The sequence below is a fragment of the Littorina saxatilis genome, linkage group LG12 (genome assembly GCF_037325665.1).
Source record: "Littorina saxatilis isolate snail1 linkage group LG12, US_GU_Lsax_2.0, whole genome shotgun sequence".
NCBI lineage: Eukaryota > Metazoa > Mollusca > Gastropoda > Littorinimorpha > Littorinidae > Littorina > Littorina saxatilis.
Genome location: NC_090256.1, coordinates 13,417,013 through 13,437,650, shown reverse-complemented (window position 1 = coordinate 13,437,650; position 20,638 = coordinate 13,417,013). Strand labels below are relative to the sequence as shown.

The following is a 20,638-nucleotide window of genomic DNA, read 5'->3' as shown; positions in this document are numbered from 1 at the left end:
TCCCCTGCATCTGCAGTTATTGTGTCCATTCCCTCACCTGTGTATAAGACTCCCCAATTTAAGACTCCCTCCTTTTTGAGACCTTCATGTTGTAGATTTTCTGTTCATTGCCTGTGTTCTGTAAATAATTCACCTCCATTTTAAGACTCCCTCCTTTTTAAGACCCACATTTTCTCAGATCATTGGAGGTCTTAAAAGGGGGGTTTCAGTGTAATAAGCTGACTGACCTCCCCTTTCTCCACCACCAGCCAGGCCACCTGGAAGCCCTCAATACCGTTGAATGGAACCTCGTGGGTCAGCAGCTCCCAGAGAACCTGAAACCACATATAAATGTTCTGTGTGTGCACACTATCAGCTTGAAGAAAACACACAGTTTTACTTGTTAAGCCTGTCCGTAACTGGGTAAAGTCGACTACGTAAAGCTTTAGCACTGAGTTTTCAATTAAGGAATGGGCTTTACAGGTGCATATATACAGTAACTGATATTAAATGAACACACCAGAGTTTCAATATATGTCTGGCATCTTGATTCAGCAACATGTCCGACACATATGGACACATCTTTTTGTGACATTAACCCCTCCCTATACCCTCAGTCATCCAGATCTTTTCAGGTAAAATTCACCGTGTTTGGAATGCAACTTATGTCACAACACATCAAAGTATCATCAGCAATAACAAAACCTTGATCCATACAGTCAGCTGTCTCCAGACAGCATGCATGCCTTTTACTGTTTTAGCAATCTCCCCAAACTCTCTACAGTGGTACCTGCCATGAAAGGACAGCCTTGGGACCAGCAAAAGTGTCCCTACATTGCAGGTGGCCTGTCATGACAGGTCAACTTTGGTAGAGATAATATAAAAAGGGACAAGAGAAGGTGTCCCTTTAAGGGAGGTGTCCTCTCATGGGATGGTCCACACATCGCAGGTATAGCTGTAGTACTGCTCTAACTGATTTCAAACTGCAACTTGTATGTTGGTTTGGCGTTTTTTCATTTCATTTACTTTTCTTTATTATCCCATTGCTCCAAAATTTGGGTCACTTGCTCTCAGTAGAAAGCTAGCAGCAACACGAGTAGCACTACACAGGTGTGTGAATGCTTAGGTGTAATCAGATACCTGCACTTATGGCAGAATGACCGAGGATTTGTAATTGCCACTGTGGTGACATAGGTTGGGACATGGATACCGTCTCTGAGTCTGCACATAACGTTGACCCGTGTCTGTCCCGGCCTAGATTTTAACCCGTGACCCCAGGACTTAGGTACACGATCTGAAAGGTGGTGCCATCCAAACAGGAGAGAACAATTAAACCCCGGGTCTGATTTGTTGAAACCAGAACAAATCCCAATTTCAACCAATCCAACACCCCGGCTGGCTCCCGACTGATTGGTAACTTTCTCGTGCACCTTGGCCCAGGAGCACAAGTCCAGTGATCTACCAACTGAGCACCCCCCCATACTCATAAATCAAACGTCAGCAGTATGGTACAGTCGAACCTGCCCCTGAGACCACCTGTCCATAAAGAACACCTGCCCATTAAGACCTCATCAAGGGATCCCCGACGGTTTTTACAACTATATAAATCTCCTGTTTAAAGAGACCACCTGTCAAAAGAGACCACTTTTGCTCAGTCCCTTGGGTGGTCTCTTTAGACAGGTTCGACTGTATTACTCACCACACCATAGGACCAGGTATCGCAGGACTCGGATACAGGCATGCTTTGAATCACTTCTGGCGCCATCCATGGGAACGTTCCAGCCAGTGACATCTTGGTCGTGCTGCCGATGAACCGTGACGCTCCAAAGTCACACAGCTGTGGACATGCTCAGAACCGTGACTCACTTAAAAGTATTTCCAGTACACTTACACATTAATCATGTGATTTGAATATTGCCTGACGTGACTATAAATACATCAGTGAAAAAGGATCCCGGGGTTTTGGAGCAATGTGTGAGACAGTGATCATGTAGGATGTGAGAAATAGTGAAAACCCTGATTATTGCTACTTACAGTTAGGTAAAACTTACAGGTCCAAAATACCTTTGCCAACTAAAGGAAGGACTTAGCATAGAGCAAATGTTTGGCACTAGAAAAATGCAAAGCTGCATGCATACTCCCTCCTCTAACACCCCCCCTCCCCCTTTCAAGTATTTACAGCAGCCCACCTGATAATTGCAGACATCTATAATATTTTCATCAACCCCATTTGCATGAAGCTTGTTGCAGTAACTGAGACATCTATGTGGGAGTTGATGTGGGGGCAGTGCATATCAAAGTTGAACATACTTGTACTTGTCTACAGCATAATAACTACTGTCAAAGTATGGTGTCTTTGGTTTTGTCCTTTTGAAATATTTGCCCAGAGCTATTTTAAGAGCAAGTCCTTTTTATTTTTTTTTTATTTTTCTATTTTCCAAGCACATCATTGTGGGGCTTTTAATGAAAAATCAAGCATCCGTCTACAAGTTACAACGTATCATCATTCATCCTTCAAGAGCAAGTCCTGTTTTGCTGGGATATCTAACCGACAACATATCCATGTTTACCGCAAGCTGAGTGTACCCAATTGTTGTTGTTTTGTCACAGGTATTCGTATGCTTTCTATGCTCGTTTAATTTTGTAAAGTGCCTGAAGCCAATTTATGGGACTCCCGCCATAGAAAAGTTATTTATAATTACATGTATTATTATTACAAGTCCTGGTATGCTGGGATATCTAACAGACAGCATGGCCATGTTTACTATCACCTGAGTGTATGTAACCATCCAGGTAAGTGATTTAACGATTTGTGATTCACTTCTCCAAAACACTGCAGTTTCTCAGCTCTCTTAAAACAATTCTCACTTGCTCATACTTAGCATGCAAAAGGAGGCAACTTTCCACACACATCAAGAGGCAGAGTACAGGGTCTTGCTTGCTTGTGTATCTTTATATGCCTGTGCTTGTATTTATTGACAGAGACAGATTCTGCTCACCTTGCAGGTCCAGTCATCAGAAAGCACAACTGAAACAAAAACAATGAAATAAACCATCATAAATATGGATAGAATTGCTATGTAAAGATAACCCTACCTGACAGTGTGAACACACACAAATGCGCACACACACACACACACACACAAAGACACACACACACACACTCACACACAAAGACACACACACAAATACAATCTCTCCCTCTCTCAGAAAGAACTGGAAGTGTACACGTATGTAAAGCATTAATAATAATAGAGATAATGGATGACATTAACTATGATATATATAATTATATAGTACTAAACTACTATACAACATACAATACATAACATCTTATTAAATGATGAACCTGAATTTACAAAGTATTTTTTCATACAACACCAATTTACACTCACCATTATATACACTCACCATTTTTTGATTTGAGGTCTCTGTGGATTACTTTGATAGGAGCTTCAAAATGGAGATAGTGCATTCCTGAAAAATGTACACCAGTTACCGAAGCAGTATTAGACATTTTATTCAAATGAGCAGTTTTCATTTTAAAGATCTCTCTCTTTCTCTCTCTTTGAGTTTGAATGCAACCAAAACTGGACACAGAAATATTTATGAAATCAAGTTTGTATGAGTACGATGAGTGACCATTGTCACACAAGTTACAAATTATGCATGCAATACAGACCAATGTATTCTATACGTTGTTGAACTAATGATGGGACATATATAAAGGCCGCGAGGCCTATCTCGTTCAATGAGTGTCCCTATACCTAAACGTAAAAACCAAAAATGAACTGCATTATCACGTTAAACATGTACTTTGTATATGTGTGAATAACATTTCAGGGTCACCAGGTTTTTTTTCAAAGGTAATGATACGTACATCACATTCTAATAATATGTGACATTTTTATGACACACTTTGGAAATAACTTTTGAAGGTATTCTTCTGCTGATTTATTCTTTTGCTTCTTCTTCTGCATTTCTGGTTAGGCTGGTTAGATTCCGAATAAAATCTAAAACAATACAGCTTTCTCTTTGAGAAAAAAACACCCAGTCTTGTTAAAGTGTCAATCAATTACCTGTAGCAATTTCTTGTGCCCATCTGACAATCTGCCTGAAGTCAAGTTCATTTTCGGGGTTTTTCAAATAAGCGTACAGTGATCCGTTTGAAGCATATTCTGCAATGGAACATGAAACATTTTAAATGGTATATGACAGTGATAAATTCTGAAATCAAAACAAGGTAACCACATCAAATGTCATTTCTCTTTCAAGCATGCTCCGATTGAGTGAACAGGTATTGACATAATACTGTGTTGTTGTTTTTCTCCAATATTACAATTTATTTGATGCAGAGACCATTTGGGTGCTCTTTTGAACCAGAAGTTGATAGGCTTTTTCTCAATCAAACCAAAGGAACTAAACAATGTGTTGGGCATATTCCTCATTATCATATTCTCTGCCTGTGAAGCATATATAGCAAATCTAACACATTTTAAAGGTAACTACCCCCTTCTAAGACCCCCCAAATTAGGACTCCCTCCTTTTTAAGGCCTTGATTTTTTACATTTTTTGTTCATAACACCTGTTATTTTACCCCCATTTTAAGACTCCCTCCTTTTTAAGACTTGATTTTTCACATTTTCTGTTCATAACACCTGTTATTTTACCCCCATTTTAAGACTCCCTCCTTTTTAAGACTTGATTTTTCACATTTTCTGTTCATAACACCTGTTATTTTACCCCCATTTTAAGACTCCCTCCTTTTTGGCTCACGTAAGTGTAGCCTATGCGATGCTAACTTTTGTCTGTCTGTGCGTGCGTGCGTGCGTATGTATGTATGTCTGTGGTAGAAACTTTAACATTTGAAGACGTCACAACATTTGAAGACGTCACATTATGACGTAAGAGGGTTAGACGTCACGCGAAGGAATTACTGAAAGTCTCGGTCATTGTTATTTTGAGCGGGCCGAGACTAGTTTTTTCTTCGAAATCGGCCATTCAGATCTAGATCTAGTGTCTCGCTTTCTTGCACAGTGTCACCTATGCCGCTTACTGTGTGTGTGTGTGTGTGTGTGTGTATGTGTGACGAAGTGATTGAGTTTGTGTTACTGTTTGTCGATTTCTTACGTGAGCCTTGAAGGCTTCGCCTCCTTTTTAAGACTTGATTTTCTCAGATTTGTGTAGGTCTTAAAAGGGGGGTTCCACTGTACACAGTATCATGGGATGCTTGTTGCTCTTCTTTGTTTTATTCCTCTGCTTTCTTCTGGCACACAGCCTATTCCAATGCTGATCAAATTGTCAGAATTCTGGTTTCAGTCATAGCCACATGCCCCCATGTTTTCCTAGCTTGCCTGACACTGTTTAGCATACTGACCTGTGATAAGACAGAAGTTGGGGTCCTGGATGACAGCACCAAAGAACCTGATGATGTTCCTGTGGCTGAGTGCACTCAACACCTGAGCCTGCCAATGAGAAAACAAACATTAATATCAAAGAATGCATCAAAACCGCAGATTACATTTTCAACAAATAGAAACAAGACTAGGGAGAGCATACACAGCTTGCTCTCGGTCTGTCTGTCCCTCTCTATCTCACACTGCACACACACACACACACACAGACACACACACAGACACACACACACACACACACACATCTAAATCATCTAACCTCTTTTTCCAGCACCAGGAGTCGTTTGATTGCCACAACCATGTTCTGTGACCGCCACAGTGCCCTGTAGACACTGCCGAATGTCCCACCACCACATCTTTCATAGAACAGCAAATCTTCTAGCTCTATTTCGTGGAGCTCCCCTCCTCCTTCAGTGTTTTCTTCCATGCTGCGGTCAACAGATTATATGCACACTATTTAATTTTTAGCTGGGCATCTAATTCAGTCAAGGCTTGCCAGTCAAGCAACATAAACTTTGAAAATTATTTGAACTTAATTATTAAAGAGCAGATCCAAAAACAAAGAGACTGCCAACGTTCCAAAATTCAGAATAAAAAAAATAAAAAAAAGTAGGTTAAATTGTTGGAACGTTTGTTATTGACAAAACAATTATACATTCACAGATATTTCGACCCAACGAAATATTTGTTTGTCTGTTCAATTAAAAGACCGTTGGGTCGAAATATCTGTGAATGTATTGTTTTGTCAATAACAAACGTTCCAACAACCTACCTTTCTTGTTTTTTGATTATTAAGGAGCAGGTTTAGGGCTTGTCCAGGATGTACATGTATGTAGGATCCGTGAGCTTACGTAGGATCCATGTAGGATCCGTGAGCTTACGTGTTGATCTAACACTGTCAGCTTCATGTCAGGCAATTACCCTGTGGCGACACACCAGTGCACTGACACCCTAGTATGAGGATAGTTGCCCTGGACAGTGGACTGGGATTTTCTCAGTAATTGAAGAGTATTATTCACAGGCATAAACTCGCAGTCTGGGCTCATTCTGGCTTCATATTCTGTGCCGGCATTAATCCGACACCTTTGCAGTTACAACTCTTTGAATTTTATGCCTTTTGATTGCTTATATTCAACATAATTAGTGTTAACAACGAACAAACATAGCCAACTACCTGCCCAGTCCAACATGCGACTTTCAACCGGAAACAACTTAGAAGAGCAGACGACGTCTTTCCTGTTTGCGGCATATAGTTTTCATTTTAAAGAAATCATATTACTTACAGAAAGCTCCACTCTGGCAAAATGGAACAGAAAAAAATTATTCAAAGAAATATATTACATACAAAACTGATACGGGAAGGGGTAGAAATGAGAGAAAATACGCAAGTGACATTCTTTTAACGACATTACCGTAAAGCAGTCTTTCCAAATTGTGTTTCCAGTGATAACAAACTTACAGAGTCGGCGTTCCGCCAGCGAAACATGCGGTGTGAGGTACCTGTGGCCTCGCAGACAGACCAGTTGGGGAGGGATGGCAGAAGCAGGGGGGTTCCGTGCCGCAGTGTTGTCTGACTCATTTCGTTCGCCTGGCACTCATCTCTGCAGCTCACACCAGGTAAGAGGAAAACTTTGACTAAGTTTCGGCCTCTCTGTTGTGAACTTGTGTGTTGTGTTACTGTGTACGTAGAATGTGTTCAGCGTATTTTAGTTGCATTGACTGCGTTTGCTACATAATGCCGCAGTGCTGTGTAGATATAATATACTCACCATGTTGTAAAGATATGCTCATTAAACTAGCTAACACTAAACAAAATACTTTGTGAGTTGTATATTATAGTACATACGGTTGATAATATTGTTGGTTTGTTTTGTGCAAGTTTTGGAGTTAATTATAGTTTTAATTATACTGCTTCCCTTCAATCAGGTACTACAAAGTGCGTTTTATGAGACCAGTAATGTAGGCATCCATAAATCAATGCAGTTACAAAAAAATGTGAACAGTTGGGTGACGATACATATAATATCTGTGTAACATCATTCTTAGATTTATTTTAAGAGGAAATCTGTCGCTTTGGAAAAGACATGTATGTAAAAGTGTAAGGAAGAAATTCATGTTCTTCAGAAGGGGATTTCTGTGACTTTTGCTGAAATTGTCAACTTCTCAAGTTCTGACCCCTGGTCGGTCAGAGCTCTCCTGGCAGAATTTTTTTTTTTTTAGCCAGATAATTTAGACCTATACCAGTGTTTTACCCGGACACAGAGGACAATAGGTCAGTTGGACCTATCTTCAAACACGTTATTCTGTTAGAAGCCATCAGACATTTGACCAGCCTAGCTGTTTGAACAATAATGTGTCAGATCAAGAAAGTATTCGTGGAAGACTGAGGCCTGGGAAAAACACTGCTATAAATCTTTTCAGTCCAGGTCCAACTTCCCTATGGCCCTAGCTCTTAGTCTGGAAACAACACTGCAATAAAATGAGTTGATCACTCAAAATTTCAAATTTGCAGACTTTATGATCCAAAACTGACAAGATTTCTTGATATTTCACAGTGTAACTTTAGGTGATCAAGCTATCAGGTCACAAAGTGTTTCAGTATGTGTACTGTAACATAACAGCAACAGCAGTGACTTGTTTTATTCTTAGAAACACACGCACACATCAGAAGCAGCCACAGAATGGGAAGCATCTGATCCAGCGCCCTCTGTTGGCACTGTTGCCATGCATTCTACGCATCTTCTGAGACCTAGTTCTGCCAGCAACACTGAATGTATTTCATCTTGTGGGTTACGTTACAACGCAGATATCAGTGCAGGGCACCATACTTCACCCCATGCGCTGAATAATGTACAAGCAGTAATGTATTCTGCATGTCTAGGTATTATTGTCAATGGTCTTGGTTTTTTGTTTCACTTCACCATCGCATATATATGATATTAATTGCACCCTGACCAAAAACCAAAACAAACTAGTAACACGCAGCTCATTAACACACATAGTTCAAGCTTTGGCATTCTTCCAACTTTGAGGCCTTAATTAGTGAGATGTTAAAAATAAACATGGATCTGTGTTTATTCCGTAATTGAGTCAACAAGTGCAGTGTTTTTTGTTATTCGCCACACTTTATTGCACAGTCAAGGCCTGTACTGTTTACATGCTGCAATGAATTCCACTGGAGTGTTCTTTGTGTAGGAAGTCAGCAAGGAAGTGTATGTATTTATAAACTAGTGTAGATCCCTTGTCTGATTATATCTGAGCTGCTTCTCATGCCAGCATCATGCAGTTCCCAGCCGGACTGAGAGAGATCACCAGATAACTTTGGGGTGAACAGATATATATATAAGTTAGCAGAAGCGCTGAGGTAGCTTTCAGGTACATTGCTGCCACTGAAAAGCTTCAAATCTCATTTTGTCTAAGTGCAGCAGGGCGAACAGTCTTTCACTGTGGTGCACATTCTGCAGAAGTGTAGATAAGCCAGCTAAAATGTTGAAATAGCTTTAGAACGCATTCCTGCCACTGGAAAGCTTCAACCCTTATTTTATCTTGGTTTGGTCAATTGGTGAAACCAAAGATAGTGCAGCAATGTCAGCTAGCTATAGCTGGTGAAATGAACAGTCTCTTCTTACTCACAGTCCCGGTGCAGACACCGAAAAGAGTGGGCTCAAATCCAAAGTGTTCCACTGATGTTGTCAGTACAGTGAGGAAAGATAAGGCAAAAAAAAAAAAAAATGTCTGTTTCTGGTCACCCGACCGACCCTAAATTTCGGCGCCGACCCTAAACTTTTTTTTTCCAAACTCAAAAAAAAATTTTTTTTTTTTGGTGGTAAAGGACAGGGTGAGAAAATGAACAACAAAAACGTGTGAAAACGAAAGTCCGCTGACGATTTGTAAATGTGTTGAGTGTCTTGTCTCTATGTATAGTGAATCCAGTCTCTTTGCGCGATTTTTAAAGTTAGTTTTATTGGTCTACATTTGGGGTAAAAAAAAAAAAATTTAAAAAAAATTAAAAAAATCCCTACCTACCGACCCTATTTTTTTTAGCCATGTTACCAGAAACAGACAATTTTTTTTTTTTGCCTAAACACTCCAGAGTCCCAGTTTAACTTGCCTCACTTCTACCACAGGCATTATTCACTTCTGCTGCTGTGATATTGACAGTGTGAAACTCACAGAGCTCTATAGTCTAGTCTGCACAGCTGCAGACACAGGGACTGCACAGTTTTTCTTCTCATGTGCCTCTTCCCTTTTGCGTCTTTCACTTGTGGTTTTTATTTTATTGCTTTTACTGTATGCTTTGTTTGGTTTTGTTTCATCTATTTTTTTTTATAATTGTTTTCTTATTTCGTTTTTCTTCTGGAATGTGTTTAGTTGTGTGATTGTCAGTGTGTGCTGATGCTGTTGGTTGCAACAGCAGTCTCTCACAATCTTTGGGGAATTTTGCTTTGTTCTACAGTCATGAGAAGTATGGTTATATGTACTGCGAAACTTATCAATATCAGGTGTTTTTGCATTCTCTTGGACTCGTCAGATTCATTATCTTTTTTCTTTCCTTTTTTTTTTTGGGGGGGGGGGGGGCAGACTAGGTAAAATTCATGTGTTTAGTTTCATCTTTCTCATCTGGAACCTTTCTTTGTTATTAAAAACAACTGCAGAATGTTTTGTAGGTTATCAGGTGTTCTTCCTTCTGCATGCTATTTAACTCGCTTTTGTTTTAGTTTGATTTTTTTTTTTTTTTTTTTTTTTTTTTTTTTTTTACATGTTTACTTCCATCATTCTGGAACCGAAGGCTGGGTGCAGCTTTGATTATCAGGCACTGACATTTTACTGCACGCCATATGTCTTCCTAGTTCCCAGCATTTTTCCCCAACCTTTGATTTCTTCTTGCAGCCTGTGTGTGATGCGGGATGTGTTTGTTGCAGCTGACCTTTGCATGGTACACATCCACTGCCATGGCCTTGGATGGAGGCATGCAACCATGTGTGTTCTTGACGCAAGATGAAGGAAGTAACCTGGAAAGCCTGTGTCAATCGGAGGGGCTGTCTTAGCAGATTTTGCAGGTACATATATTTAAAGCGAGTGTGTTTGTGTGTCTGTGTGTGTGTGTGAGTGAGCATGTGTGTTTGTGAGCATGTGTGTGTGTGTGAGCATGTGTGTGTGTGTGAGCATGTGTGTGTGTACGTGCGTGATGATCTTCTTCTTGTCGTTCGCCTTTACACTTGGATCCAAGTGTCATAATGATGACTGTTATGGCACAGTTTGCAGGTACAAGAGGGAGGGAGAGAGTGTGTGTGTATCCCCGTGTGTCTGCCTACCTGTCAATTTGTCTTTTGTTATTTACCAGTATAGTAGTAATAGTGCTGTAAGTTAGGTAGTAGTGTCACTCATTCGTTGCACCGACAAGAGACTCCATGGCTTAGATGTAGAAAAGTGTCCGTACCATAAACTGTAATCATAGATCTACATTCATGAAATACCATTAACCTGTCACTACAATAGTATGAATGACATCGGTGTTGAAGATCTGAACACAGTGCCTGAACTGAAACAAATCTTTTCCTCTGTTCCAGGTCAAGGAAGGCTCTTCTTTTCTGCATAAAGACACTGAAACAGAACCCCCCAGGTCCCTGGCCTTGAACTGTGTGATACATGTGCTTGCTTCTTTCCCTGATACCAACTATGTCGTGATCTTGACAGAAGTGTGATATTCGTTACATCAACAGCATTGATTCCACCAGGATCGGCATTACAATATTTGAGCTTGAAAATGCTTAACTACGCTGTTTAGAAGGATTCAGCTGGAATAAGTTCTTGCCTCTTCGCACTACACGCAAGTAACCATCACCCATTAATCGTAGCCTCCAGTTGTACCGTTCACCATGTCAGACTCGGAGAACATGACGTACTCCGCGGAGCATGTTCAACAACTGCTCCGATGCTCCGTGTGTCTGGATCGCTTCAAGCAGCCCAAGCTGTTGCCGTGCCAACACACCTTCTGTCTCAGCCCGTGCATTGAGGGCCTGGTTGACCGCTTGACTCGCATCCTGCGCTGTCCGGAATGCCGCGCTGACCACATCGTGCCTCGCGGTGGACCCTCCCATTTTCCCAACAATCTGACCATCATCAGCTTTCTGGAGCTCCCCCCGTTAAACGGGGAAAGGCCGAACGTGGAAGCGGTCGTGGAATCCAGGGCTGCGGCTCAGAATGTCTCATCAACACGCTCCTCCTACCGATCCCAGGCAGCAGGGCGGCCAACCAACAGAGGCCCGGGGCTAGGTATCGGGGGCAGGGATGCTGGTGAAGGGGGGGGAGGGGGAGGGGGGTGTGCTGCATGCAGGACTGAAGGTCGCCTGGCGCGTTGCAGTCACTGCGATCAACTGCTGTGTGAGTCATGCAAGCGTGCCCACATGGACATGGTGCGTACGGACGTCAATCGTCTGGTCAGCCAGGTCAGGCGCGTCCTGCCGCAGGTCACCGAGCAGATCAACACAGTTGGCCGCAAAGGTGCGCAGCTCCAGAACAGGTGTGAGAGCCTGAAGAGCGAAGTTGCGGAAATCATTGAGAAACACATCCGAGATTTGAAAACTCGTGAACGTCTGCTGGCCGAGGACATCGACAGCTTTGTGCTGGGTGAGCTGAGAGGTCTGCGCACACACCAGGAAAATCTTGAGGTGGAGCTGGCCAGCATGGCGAGTTTCTGCGACTCCGCTGAGTCCACTCTCAGTCGTACACGCCACCTGACCGACGGGGACCTCGTGGAGCTCAAACGACAGTGCGTGGAGAACATGGCCACGCTGCGCGACTACGAGAACGGAACGCTGCGACCCCCAGTGCCACGCAACATCCAGCTGTCGGCAGAGAGCCAGTTCCTCACCTCCACCATCAGCAACTTCGGCGACCTCATCATCACGTCCGGCTCCAGTGCCCTCCAGGCCAGTGACATGGCTGGGACTCGAACCAGCAACATGCTGGGTGTGCCACAGCGCCGGACCACAATGCGGGCCCCTGAAACCGCCACGGACTACGCCCTGTCTGTTCTGAGCTCTCGCTCCTCCTCCCTGTCACCTGGCATCGCTAGACGAGGCGGCGAACTTCAGCCCAGGAATGCCCGCTCAGCACAGGTATGCATTTTAACGTTTGTGTGGAAGTTTTGCGTTTTCACTGAAAATACTGAGTTCTTCTTCTTCTTCGTCGTTCGCTCCGTATTGAGTTAGACTTGAGTCATGCAGTTTTTTGGATCGCCAGTCTGGATTTTTTTTTTTTAATAAAAATTGAGAAAGCAGAGGCTGGCAGAATTAATTAGCCCCCCCAAAAAAATAGGTGTGGTTAAGGTAACATAGCCCCAAAAAATAGGGTAGGAAGGTAGGCAATCATTTATTTTTTTTTTACTTTTTTTTCCAATGTGTACAAATTAAACCTACTTGACAGGGAAATAAGTGTGCGACTAGAGCGCTTTTGCTTTCATTGCGTTTTCTGCACTGGTTTTTTGGTTTTTTTGGTTTTTTTGTTTGTTGACAAATGTAATAAAAATAGGGTAGGTCGGGTTACCGTAACCACACCTATTTTTTTTGTAGGCCTTAATGCTTTTCAACCATGGTACACTATTAAAATATAGAGTGGGTGTGTGACTTGGAACCGTTTGTGTGGTTGTGTGTGAATGCTATGATTATTATATGATTAGTTCCCTAATCCTCTCTCAGCCACGCACAACTTGGCTTCATGCCAACGTAGTTAGGTTTGTCTATTTGTTCAGAATGCTGCTTCCTTTTTATGCATTCTCTATCATTGTACTTGCTGGAATATCTTTCTGCAAAATAGTATCCCTGTTTTCAATTGTGATTGCAGGTGAACTTTGCTGACGAAGACCTTTACGAGGAGGATGAAGAAGACTCGCCACCACGCTCACATCCACTCAGACGCGCTCACCGCCAGACAAGCTCGGATTCACGCATCGCAGGCTTGATGGGAGGAGGCGGGGGCAGTGACAACTCCAACGCCATCAGCCGGCAGAGGAGACAGAATCGCATAAGACGACATCGCAGTTTGGGGGCCCTCCCATCCTCCAATGAAAACTCAGATCAGACGGAATCCTCACCGGAGCGGGAAATTCCCGATCGCAGACGCACTAGAATGTTCACGCTACCTGATTCTGACGAAGAGTCTGTAGGTATCGGCATGGCACCCTCCTTGACATACCCCCCTCGTCGCCCTGTACGTACCCCTATACGCTTTGACGTGTCCCTCAACTCACCTGAGCCTGAGGAAGATGAGGAAGGGCCGAGGAGAAGCCGCGGTGGAGCGCAGGTGCACGTGCGAGCAGACAACTCCCCCAGCATGTACGTGACGACACCGCGCAACAAGTACAACCAGAAGGGACAGGCCATGATTCGCTTTGGAGAGCGCGGGAATGGCGAGCGTCAGTTCACCTGGCCAAGAGGAGTTGCCGTGTCTCCCCTGGATGACTTTATTTTTGTTTCCGACAGCAGCAACCATCGTGTTCAGGTGTTTGACAACACAGGTGTGTATATCAGGTCCTTCGGCTGCTACGGTCAAGGTGACGGCGAGTTTGACTGCCTGGCTGGTATCACCGTCAACGGTCTGGGTCAGATCATCATCTCTGACCGCTACAACCACCGCATTCAGATCTTCGACAGGGGAGGCAATTTTCAGAGAGCTTTTGGGTCGGAGGGTACCGATGACGGGCAGTTGAACTACCCATGGGGAGTGGCGTGCGATAACATGGGGTTTATTTACGTCTGTGACAAGGAGAACCATCGAATCCAAGTGTTCCAGTCAAACGGCACCTTCGTCAGGAAATTTGGTCGCCTAGGTAACGGTAACGCCGCAGGCCACTTTGACAATCCTCACTACGTGGCGGTGAGCTCCGACAATAAAGTGTATGTCAGCGACAGCAGCAACCACCGGATACAGGTTTTCAGTATTTACGGCGACTTTCTCTTCTCTTTCGGCATTTCTGGCACCCTCAGGGGCCAGATGAAGTTTCCCCGTGGTATCGCCATTGACAACCAGGGCTTTGTGGTGGTGGCGGATAGTGGCAACAACAGGGTGCAAATATTTCGTGCTGACGGTCGCTACTACTCCATGTTCGGCGCCTGGGGCAGTGAAAACGGTCAGTTCAAAGGGATCGAAGGACTGGCTATTCTTTCCAACGGAAATGTGGTTGTCAGTGACAGGGAAAACCACCGTATCCAGATTTTCTGATGAACTTTACCCTCTAGCCAACAGTCATAGTATTACTATTTATTTTTTACTTCAACAAAACTCTTTGATTACCCTGTGACAGGGAAAAACAACCGCATCCAGAGTTTTTGATGGATTTTGGACTGTAGCCAGCAGTCTCAGTATTACTTCAACAAAACTCTTTGATTACCCTGTGTTTATAGTCATGGGATATATAGTTATTCTGAGTTCAAGTCAGAATTGTTTATTTTGGCGGTTTTGTTTTGTATCCTTCAGGTTTTCTAGTTCAAGACATTCTCGGATTGTTTTGTTTTTGTTTGAGTTATCTCTTTTCATTCCTCCACATTTGTCATTTCGTTTTATTTGTTTCCCTCTGTGATTATTCCTCCTGTGTGCATTTATGTCTTTCAAAGTGCATTGATTACGGAAGAGATAGATGTCTTTGAAAGTTTGTTGATTGTGGAAGAGTTGTGTCTGTGGTTAGGGTATGAACAAGAACAAGAACTTAATCCGCCATATAGCATAAAAGCCATTGGTATATATATATGCCCATGTGTTTGCATAATATAGAACACAGTGTGCATGTACAGTCGAACTCACTTAAGACGAATCACTTGGGATCGGGAAATAAGTTCGTCTTAACTGAAATTCGCATTAAGAGAATTGATTGATTTTTTTACTGTCACAAATTTAGAAGTAAAATTTAAAAAGTCGTGTAAAAGCATGTACATGTACATTCTGATCAATCTCCGATTTCATGGTGTCCACCAGTTCTGGTGCATGTACTACTCTGGCCAAGTTTCCTCTCAAGACATCAAAGAGACCGCCCCATAGGTTAAACTCCCCATAGGTTAAACTCGGTCACTGACCCGGGTGCATGAAGTGTTTCCTCTCTCATATGAAAGGGGAACCACCTCTCATAGCTAAAACTGGGTCAATGACCCCTGGGAAGAAGGTCAGTGTCTATAAAGAAGGCCACCCAGCCATCACAATGGACCTGCCTTTGATCTCGCCTCACAGCAGATCCTTGTAGCCTTGTGACTTTTAGAGACAAAGCGGCTCTGGGGCGATGAAAACGTGTTTGTTAAAAGAGGGGTTCGTTACGCAAATCAATCAATCAATGACGCTTATATCGCGCATATTCCGTGGGTACAGTTCTAGGCGCTCTGCAGTGATGCCGTGTGAGATGAAATTTTATACGGCCAGTAGATTGCAGCCATTTCGGCGCATATTTACCTTTCACGGCCTATTATTCCAAGTCACACGGGTATAGGTAGACAATTATTAACTGTGCCTAAGCAATTTTGCCAGGAAAGACCCTTTTGTCAATCGTGGGATCTTTAACGTGCACACCCAATGTAGTGTACACGGGGGGAGGCTTCGGACACCGAAGAGAGTCTGCACACAAAGTTGACTCTGAAATAAATTTCCGCCGAACCTGGGATCGAACTCACGCTGACAGCGGCCAACTGAATACAAATCCAGCGCGCTACCAACTGAGCTATATCCCCGCTATGTCAATCTCGGGACGAGTTTAAAGATTTTGTCATAAGCGTGAGTAAATTACAGACATTATGCATGCTTGGGAATCCAAAAAGTGCTCGTCATAAGCATAAATTCGTTACAAAGAATTCGTTTCAAGCATTTTTTTAAGCATGAACAAAGAGGTATTCAGTTGGGAACTTAAAACTAATACGTTATAAGTCAAAATTCGTAACTAGCGTGTTTGTTTTAGGTGGGTTCGACTGTATGCGTCTCTCTGTCATAGCTGTCTGCCATGGATTATAAATTATATATGAACATTTTTGCATAATGTGTTTGTCTTGACAGTATTTATAGTTTATCATCAGTATTACATACTTAAACCCATAGTTATAAATGTAATTTATACTTTAATTTTAATCTCGTCCAAAGAAATGTATCCGTCCATCTTCATTTTTATATATACAAACCTCTACTAACCTCAGATAGCTAAATTTAATGGGTGTCTTCTTTTTGTTGTCATTGTAGTTTCGAGTTTTCAAATCCGACTAAGCAAGAAGGAAATGAAATATTGTTGGTGAATAAAATAATGTAGTCTATGCCTTTATGTGTTTGTACAATTTTCAACTGCCAAAAGAAAATAGTGTTTAAGAAAGAGAGCTTTTTCCCCAAATGCTAAAACTAATGAAACAACGGACTGATTTTTGTGTTCGTTTTATTATTTTTACCATTGAATGTATTTGCCAAAACTGATTAAGTTTGTTGATTTTTATGGCTTCATCAATTGAAAGTTATACAGTGTTTCATGATATTATAGAATAGAAAAAAGATTTTTGGTGCAAGCTGTGTGATTTGGTTTTCCTATTTGATTCAAGCTACTGTGATATGCCTCATGTAAGTTTGGCTCTGGTCTATGTGTTCTCCCTTTACATTTTATACTCAGGTTTCAACAAGTGCACTTGTATGCCATTGAATATGCAAAAAGGTTCCGCTGCTGTCAAAAATCATTGAAATTAGTGAAGTTAAATATAATGGCATCCAATCATGCTGTTCAGTTATGGAACAGTGCTACCTGTGATGAACACCCTTGGGACAACCAAAGTGTCCTGACATTGCAGGTGGCCTCTCAGAAGAGGTATATTTTGGTCTTGATAACATGCAGGCAATGGGACAAAAGAAGGTGTCCTTTGTGTACATGACAATTTGAAATTTGCTTTGCTCAGCAAAAAAAACCAGCATTTAAAGCCATATGTACTCGATGACTATACACGCCAATTGCTTTACCAACAGCTGGAGACATGCTAAATTAAGTTCCCTGCAAAATATTGTGGTCTAGGACCCCTTCAATGTTGAGATATGTTAATTTTCATTTTGATCTGGATCGTCCTATTTATAGATTTGCCAACAGAGGTAGCGTTGACGCAAGGGAAATAACTCCGCGTCTTTGTTTACATCCAAAGTTTTTGAGACTCTAAAACAAGCTGTAATGCATGTATATGGTCTGCGCATGGCGACATATCGTCATTACATGGTCTTATGGTGCGTTTGACATCGATTATGGGCAAACTACACTTTGTAAACACGGGAGCGCGTACATATGCCTTTAATGTTGTCCTTGATTTGTTTATGACGAGAACCATGAAGAAACAATTTAAGGAAAGGAATCACGATTCTGTTATCAAAGAGCTTTTTGAATTAAAAAACCAAGAGAGGCTAAGTTTATGGAACATTCAATTGTAGCCAAAATGAAACATTCACAGGAACTTTGATCATCGGTCTTTGAAAGTGGACAAACAAGATACACAACAGGCAAAAATTGATGATTACTGATACCTTGACTTATCTCTGAGTTAAAAATGAGCACTTCGACCCATATATTCACAGATATATATTAGCGTTTAAAGTGACAAAAAAGATGCACAACAGGCAAAAATTGATGATTGGTGCATGAAACTGTAACTTATCTCTGAGTTAAAAATGAGCACTTTGACCCATATATATATAGCCTTTAAAGTGGACAAAAAAGATGCACAAAAGTTAAAGATTACTGCAGGACAATGTGACTTTTCTCGGAATTGTTGCCGCGAAGCAAAATGAATTTGTAAGGGTTTGTAGTATTTGGGATGGGGTGGGGGTGTTGCTTTCATTTAGTGTTTACGGTATTTTGCCTTAGTGTAGGTTGTGTTACAACAAAGAGCGTACTTACTACAGAGAAAAAATTTCACAAGCTTGCAGAAAAACCTATTGTAACGTGTTCCATTATTTTAACAATTGTATGACTCGACAAAGTGAGAAGTTTATACAACATGTACTTGGTTGAACAACATTGTAAATAAAGCATAAAGTGTGGCGCATTTGTCAATACATGTTTGTGTGCCGTTTCCCCCTAGCCAAAATAAACCAGTGAACATATATAAGATTGTCTTTTACCAGATTATGTGTTGTTAATGTTGGTGGTGGTGGTGCTGCTGCTGCTGCTGGCTACTATCTCTCCTATACCTGCTGCTAATGCCGTTTATGAAAGGCTTAGTCCTTCCTATGTGAAGGATTTGGTACACAGTATCCAATCTGGCCCGGTATGTATTACTTGGGATAAGACCAGCCCTCCACTTAGACACATACCAAACATCACATGCCTGGGACCTTTCTGTGCAGAGGGAGAATTTGTTGAACTGATTTCTCAAATGACACGGGTGTCAATCTCTGAAATTAATTCATCAGGAAATTCCCATATACACTGTACAGGAAGAATTCAGGATGTTGCTTTTTAGTATGGTAGGGGCTACTGTTACGCCTTTTTCAAGACGTAATTCGACTCAGAAATTCTATAGTTACGGCATGACGTCATTTTACTGTCGTAACTCGCTCACTGCAGGCTTCGGTTACACCTTTTCCACGAGTCGTAGAGTCACTCGGCCAGACTTTGATTACGGCGCGGCGTGATCCTACCCGGACATTCTCTAGTTACGACATGACGCCATTTTACTGTCGCAACACGCTCACTATTATTCACGTCCCTTGTTAGGACATGCTTGTATGTACTGGTGGTAGATTTTCCAGATATCCTCTCAGTGATTGAGGCTTATATGAGGCTCAGTGATTATAGATTTCACTGTTCCTTTAACGGGTTCATTCCGTATTTTTATCTGTACTAATGGTACAGGTGAATGTGGGGAGTGAAGTAGTTGTTTGTTCAACCCATCCCGTTATTTTGTTTCTCCAAACAAGGAATCATTTGTGTATGATTTGTGGTGGAATTTCCTCCATGGTGTGTACTAGGATGTACTGTACTGAATGTACTATGGGTTATATTGTTCCGGTATGTGTACTATGCGTACAGGTTAATTGGAGGGAAAATGTAGTGGTTGTTTGTTTGCATCAGATGGTTTCGTCCTCCATTGATGCAGGTATAATCCAACTCGCCAAACTGCAATGCTTCGTTGAAAGTCTTTCTGGGGGCTCGTTTGCGCTGCACCTGCAAGGTTCGCGACGACCGAACATGGAGCTGGACGAACGCGTTCGTTTCAAAGTCAGGGATAACTTTTTGCAACCTGTCGAAGGACTCGAACGTACTTCCTACTGTCAAAACTGCTTCGCTGTGAAGTCCGCTATCCATGACTAAAGTAAACCGGCCTGCATTCGGGTAGAAACGCACAACCACTACTAATGAGTAATGAACTGTTGAACACGTCTGTCCTCACTCGACCCACGCTTTAAAATGGCCGCCCAAACCGGATCAAACCGGTAGTAGAGCGCGGCCCTGGTGGGGAAATGCTTTGTGGCGTAATCAAAGCAAAGAAGGGAAAAATTACGGGCGGCGTAAGTGTAGCCACTGCGTTTTAGTATATGTCCAAGTGGGGGTATGGTCTTAATCTTATAGCATGAAAAACCCAAGCCAGATCATTGGAGGTGGTAAGTCACGCTTTTGTCATGGGAAGGACTATACTTGTAAGATGAGTGTGTGGAAAAGGTGACATGCACGAAATGGGGGGGGGGGGGGGGGGGGGGGAGGTAGGGGGGAAGGTATGCGAGTTGTTGGTGCTCAATCAGTAGTATACTGAACAATATCTGGCGCCTGTAGTGTGGGAACTGATAATATGAAGGCTGTCTGTTGCACTGAGAAGGGGAGTTATTTATAGACATTCCTGGAGCCGCTGACGTATGAGCTATTTGCAAGACTAGTGTAATGATCCGGGCTCTGAAAGATGTAGCTCCTTTCGTGTCATTACGTCATCTCGTAGCCCGGCCCCAGTAGTATTCTTTTGATGCGCGCGTACGTGCGTGTGTGTGTGTGTGTGTGTTGTTTTATTGAATCGAATCGTTTGTAAAATCGCCATTTGCCAAGTTATTTGCAACGTCCCCTTCCTCCCCAAATATATATAAAAAAAAACACCCAGCAATTTGTATTTATTTTTATCGGCCCACCCACAGAGAATAATGGAATAAAATTAGCATTTGCTGAATATACAGACGGCAAATTGACACAGAACTCACAAGGCTGTGAGATGACGTCATGAGACAAAAGGAGCTACATCTTTCGGGCCCCTCGGCAAGCCGCTACT

The 20,638-nt window shown here is 42.3% G+C and overlaps 2 protein-coding genes across 4 annotated transcripts in view; one reads left to right on the top strand and one right to left on the bottom strand.

Moving 5' to 3' along the window:
• The window catches only part of LOC138981289 (mitogen-activated protein kinase kinase kinase 20-like), a 43,494-nt gene extending 36,904 nt beyond the window's left edge, over window positions 1-6,590 (bottom strand). Inside the window, exons 1-8 of the mRNA XM_070354150.1 lie at window positions 6,568-6,590; window positions 5,653-5,821; window positions 5,357-5,444; window positions 4,059-4,157; window positions 3,391-3,456; window positions 2,979-3,007; window positions 1,679-1,816; window positions 228-314 (exon numbers count right to left, since the gene is read on the bottom strand). Of these exons, the coding sequence (XP_070210251.1) occupies window positions 228-314; window positions 1,679-1,816; window positions 2,979-3,007; window positions 3,391-3,456; window positions 4,059-4,157; window positions 5,357-5,444; window positions 5,653-5,820 (675 nt within the window). The 5' untranslated portion in view covers window position 5,821; window positions 6,568-6,590. The remainder of the gene's footprint in view (window positions 1-227; window positions 315-1,678; window positions 1,817-2,978; window positions 3,008-3,390; window positions 3,457-4,058; window positions 4,158-5,356; window positions 5,445-5,652; window positions 5,822-6,567) is intronic.
• Window positions 6,591-6,838: 248 nt separating this feature from the next.
• LOC138981290 (RING finger protein nhl-1-like) lies at window positions 6,839-18,493 on the top strand. Of its 3 annotated transcripts, XM_070354152.1 has the most exons (5): window positions 6,839-7,010; window positions 8,043-8,243; window positions 10,316-10,453; window positions 10,964-12,514; window positions 13,239-18,493. In XM_070354152.1, exons 4-5 carry the CDS (start codon window positions 11,273-11,275, stop codon window positions 14,613-14,615), a joined length of 2,619 nt encoding a protein of 872 aa, XP_070210253.1. In that variant the 5' UTR covers window positions 6,839-7,010; window positions 8,043-8,243; window positions 10,316-10,453; window positions 10,964-11,272; the 3' UTR covers window positions 14,616-18,493. The 3 variants fall into 3 exon arrangements, with proteins under 3 accessions (XP_070210253.1, XP_070210252.1, XP_070210254.1); XM_070354151.1 differs by lacking the exon at window positions 8,043-8,243; XM_070354153.1 differs by lacking the exons at window positions 6,839-7,010; window positions 8,043-8,243 and adding an exon at window positions 8,613-8,719.
• The last annotated feature ends 2,145 nt before the right edge of the window (window positions 18,494-20,638 follow it).

What these genes read in the sequence shown, in the direction of transcription:
- LOC138981290 (XM_070354151.1), top strand. Translation starts at nt 11,273, where the DNA reads ATGTCAGACTCGGAGAACATGACGTACTCCGCGGAGCATGTTCAACAA. An exon ending in GGAATGCCCGCTCAGCACAG is followed by an intron (nt 12,515 to 13,238) that starts GTATGCATTTTA and finishes TTGTGATTGCAG; the next exon opens with GTGAACTTTGCTGACGAAGA.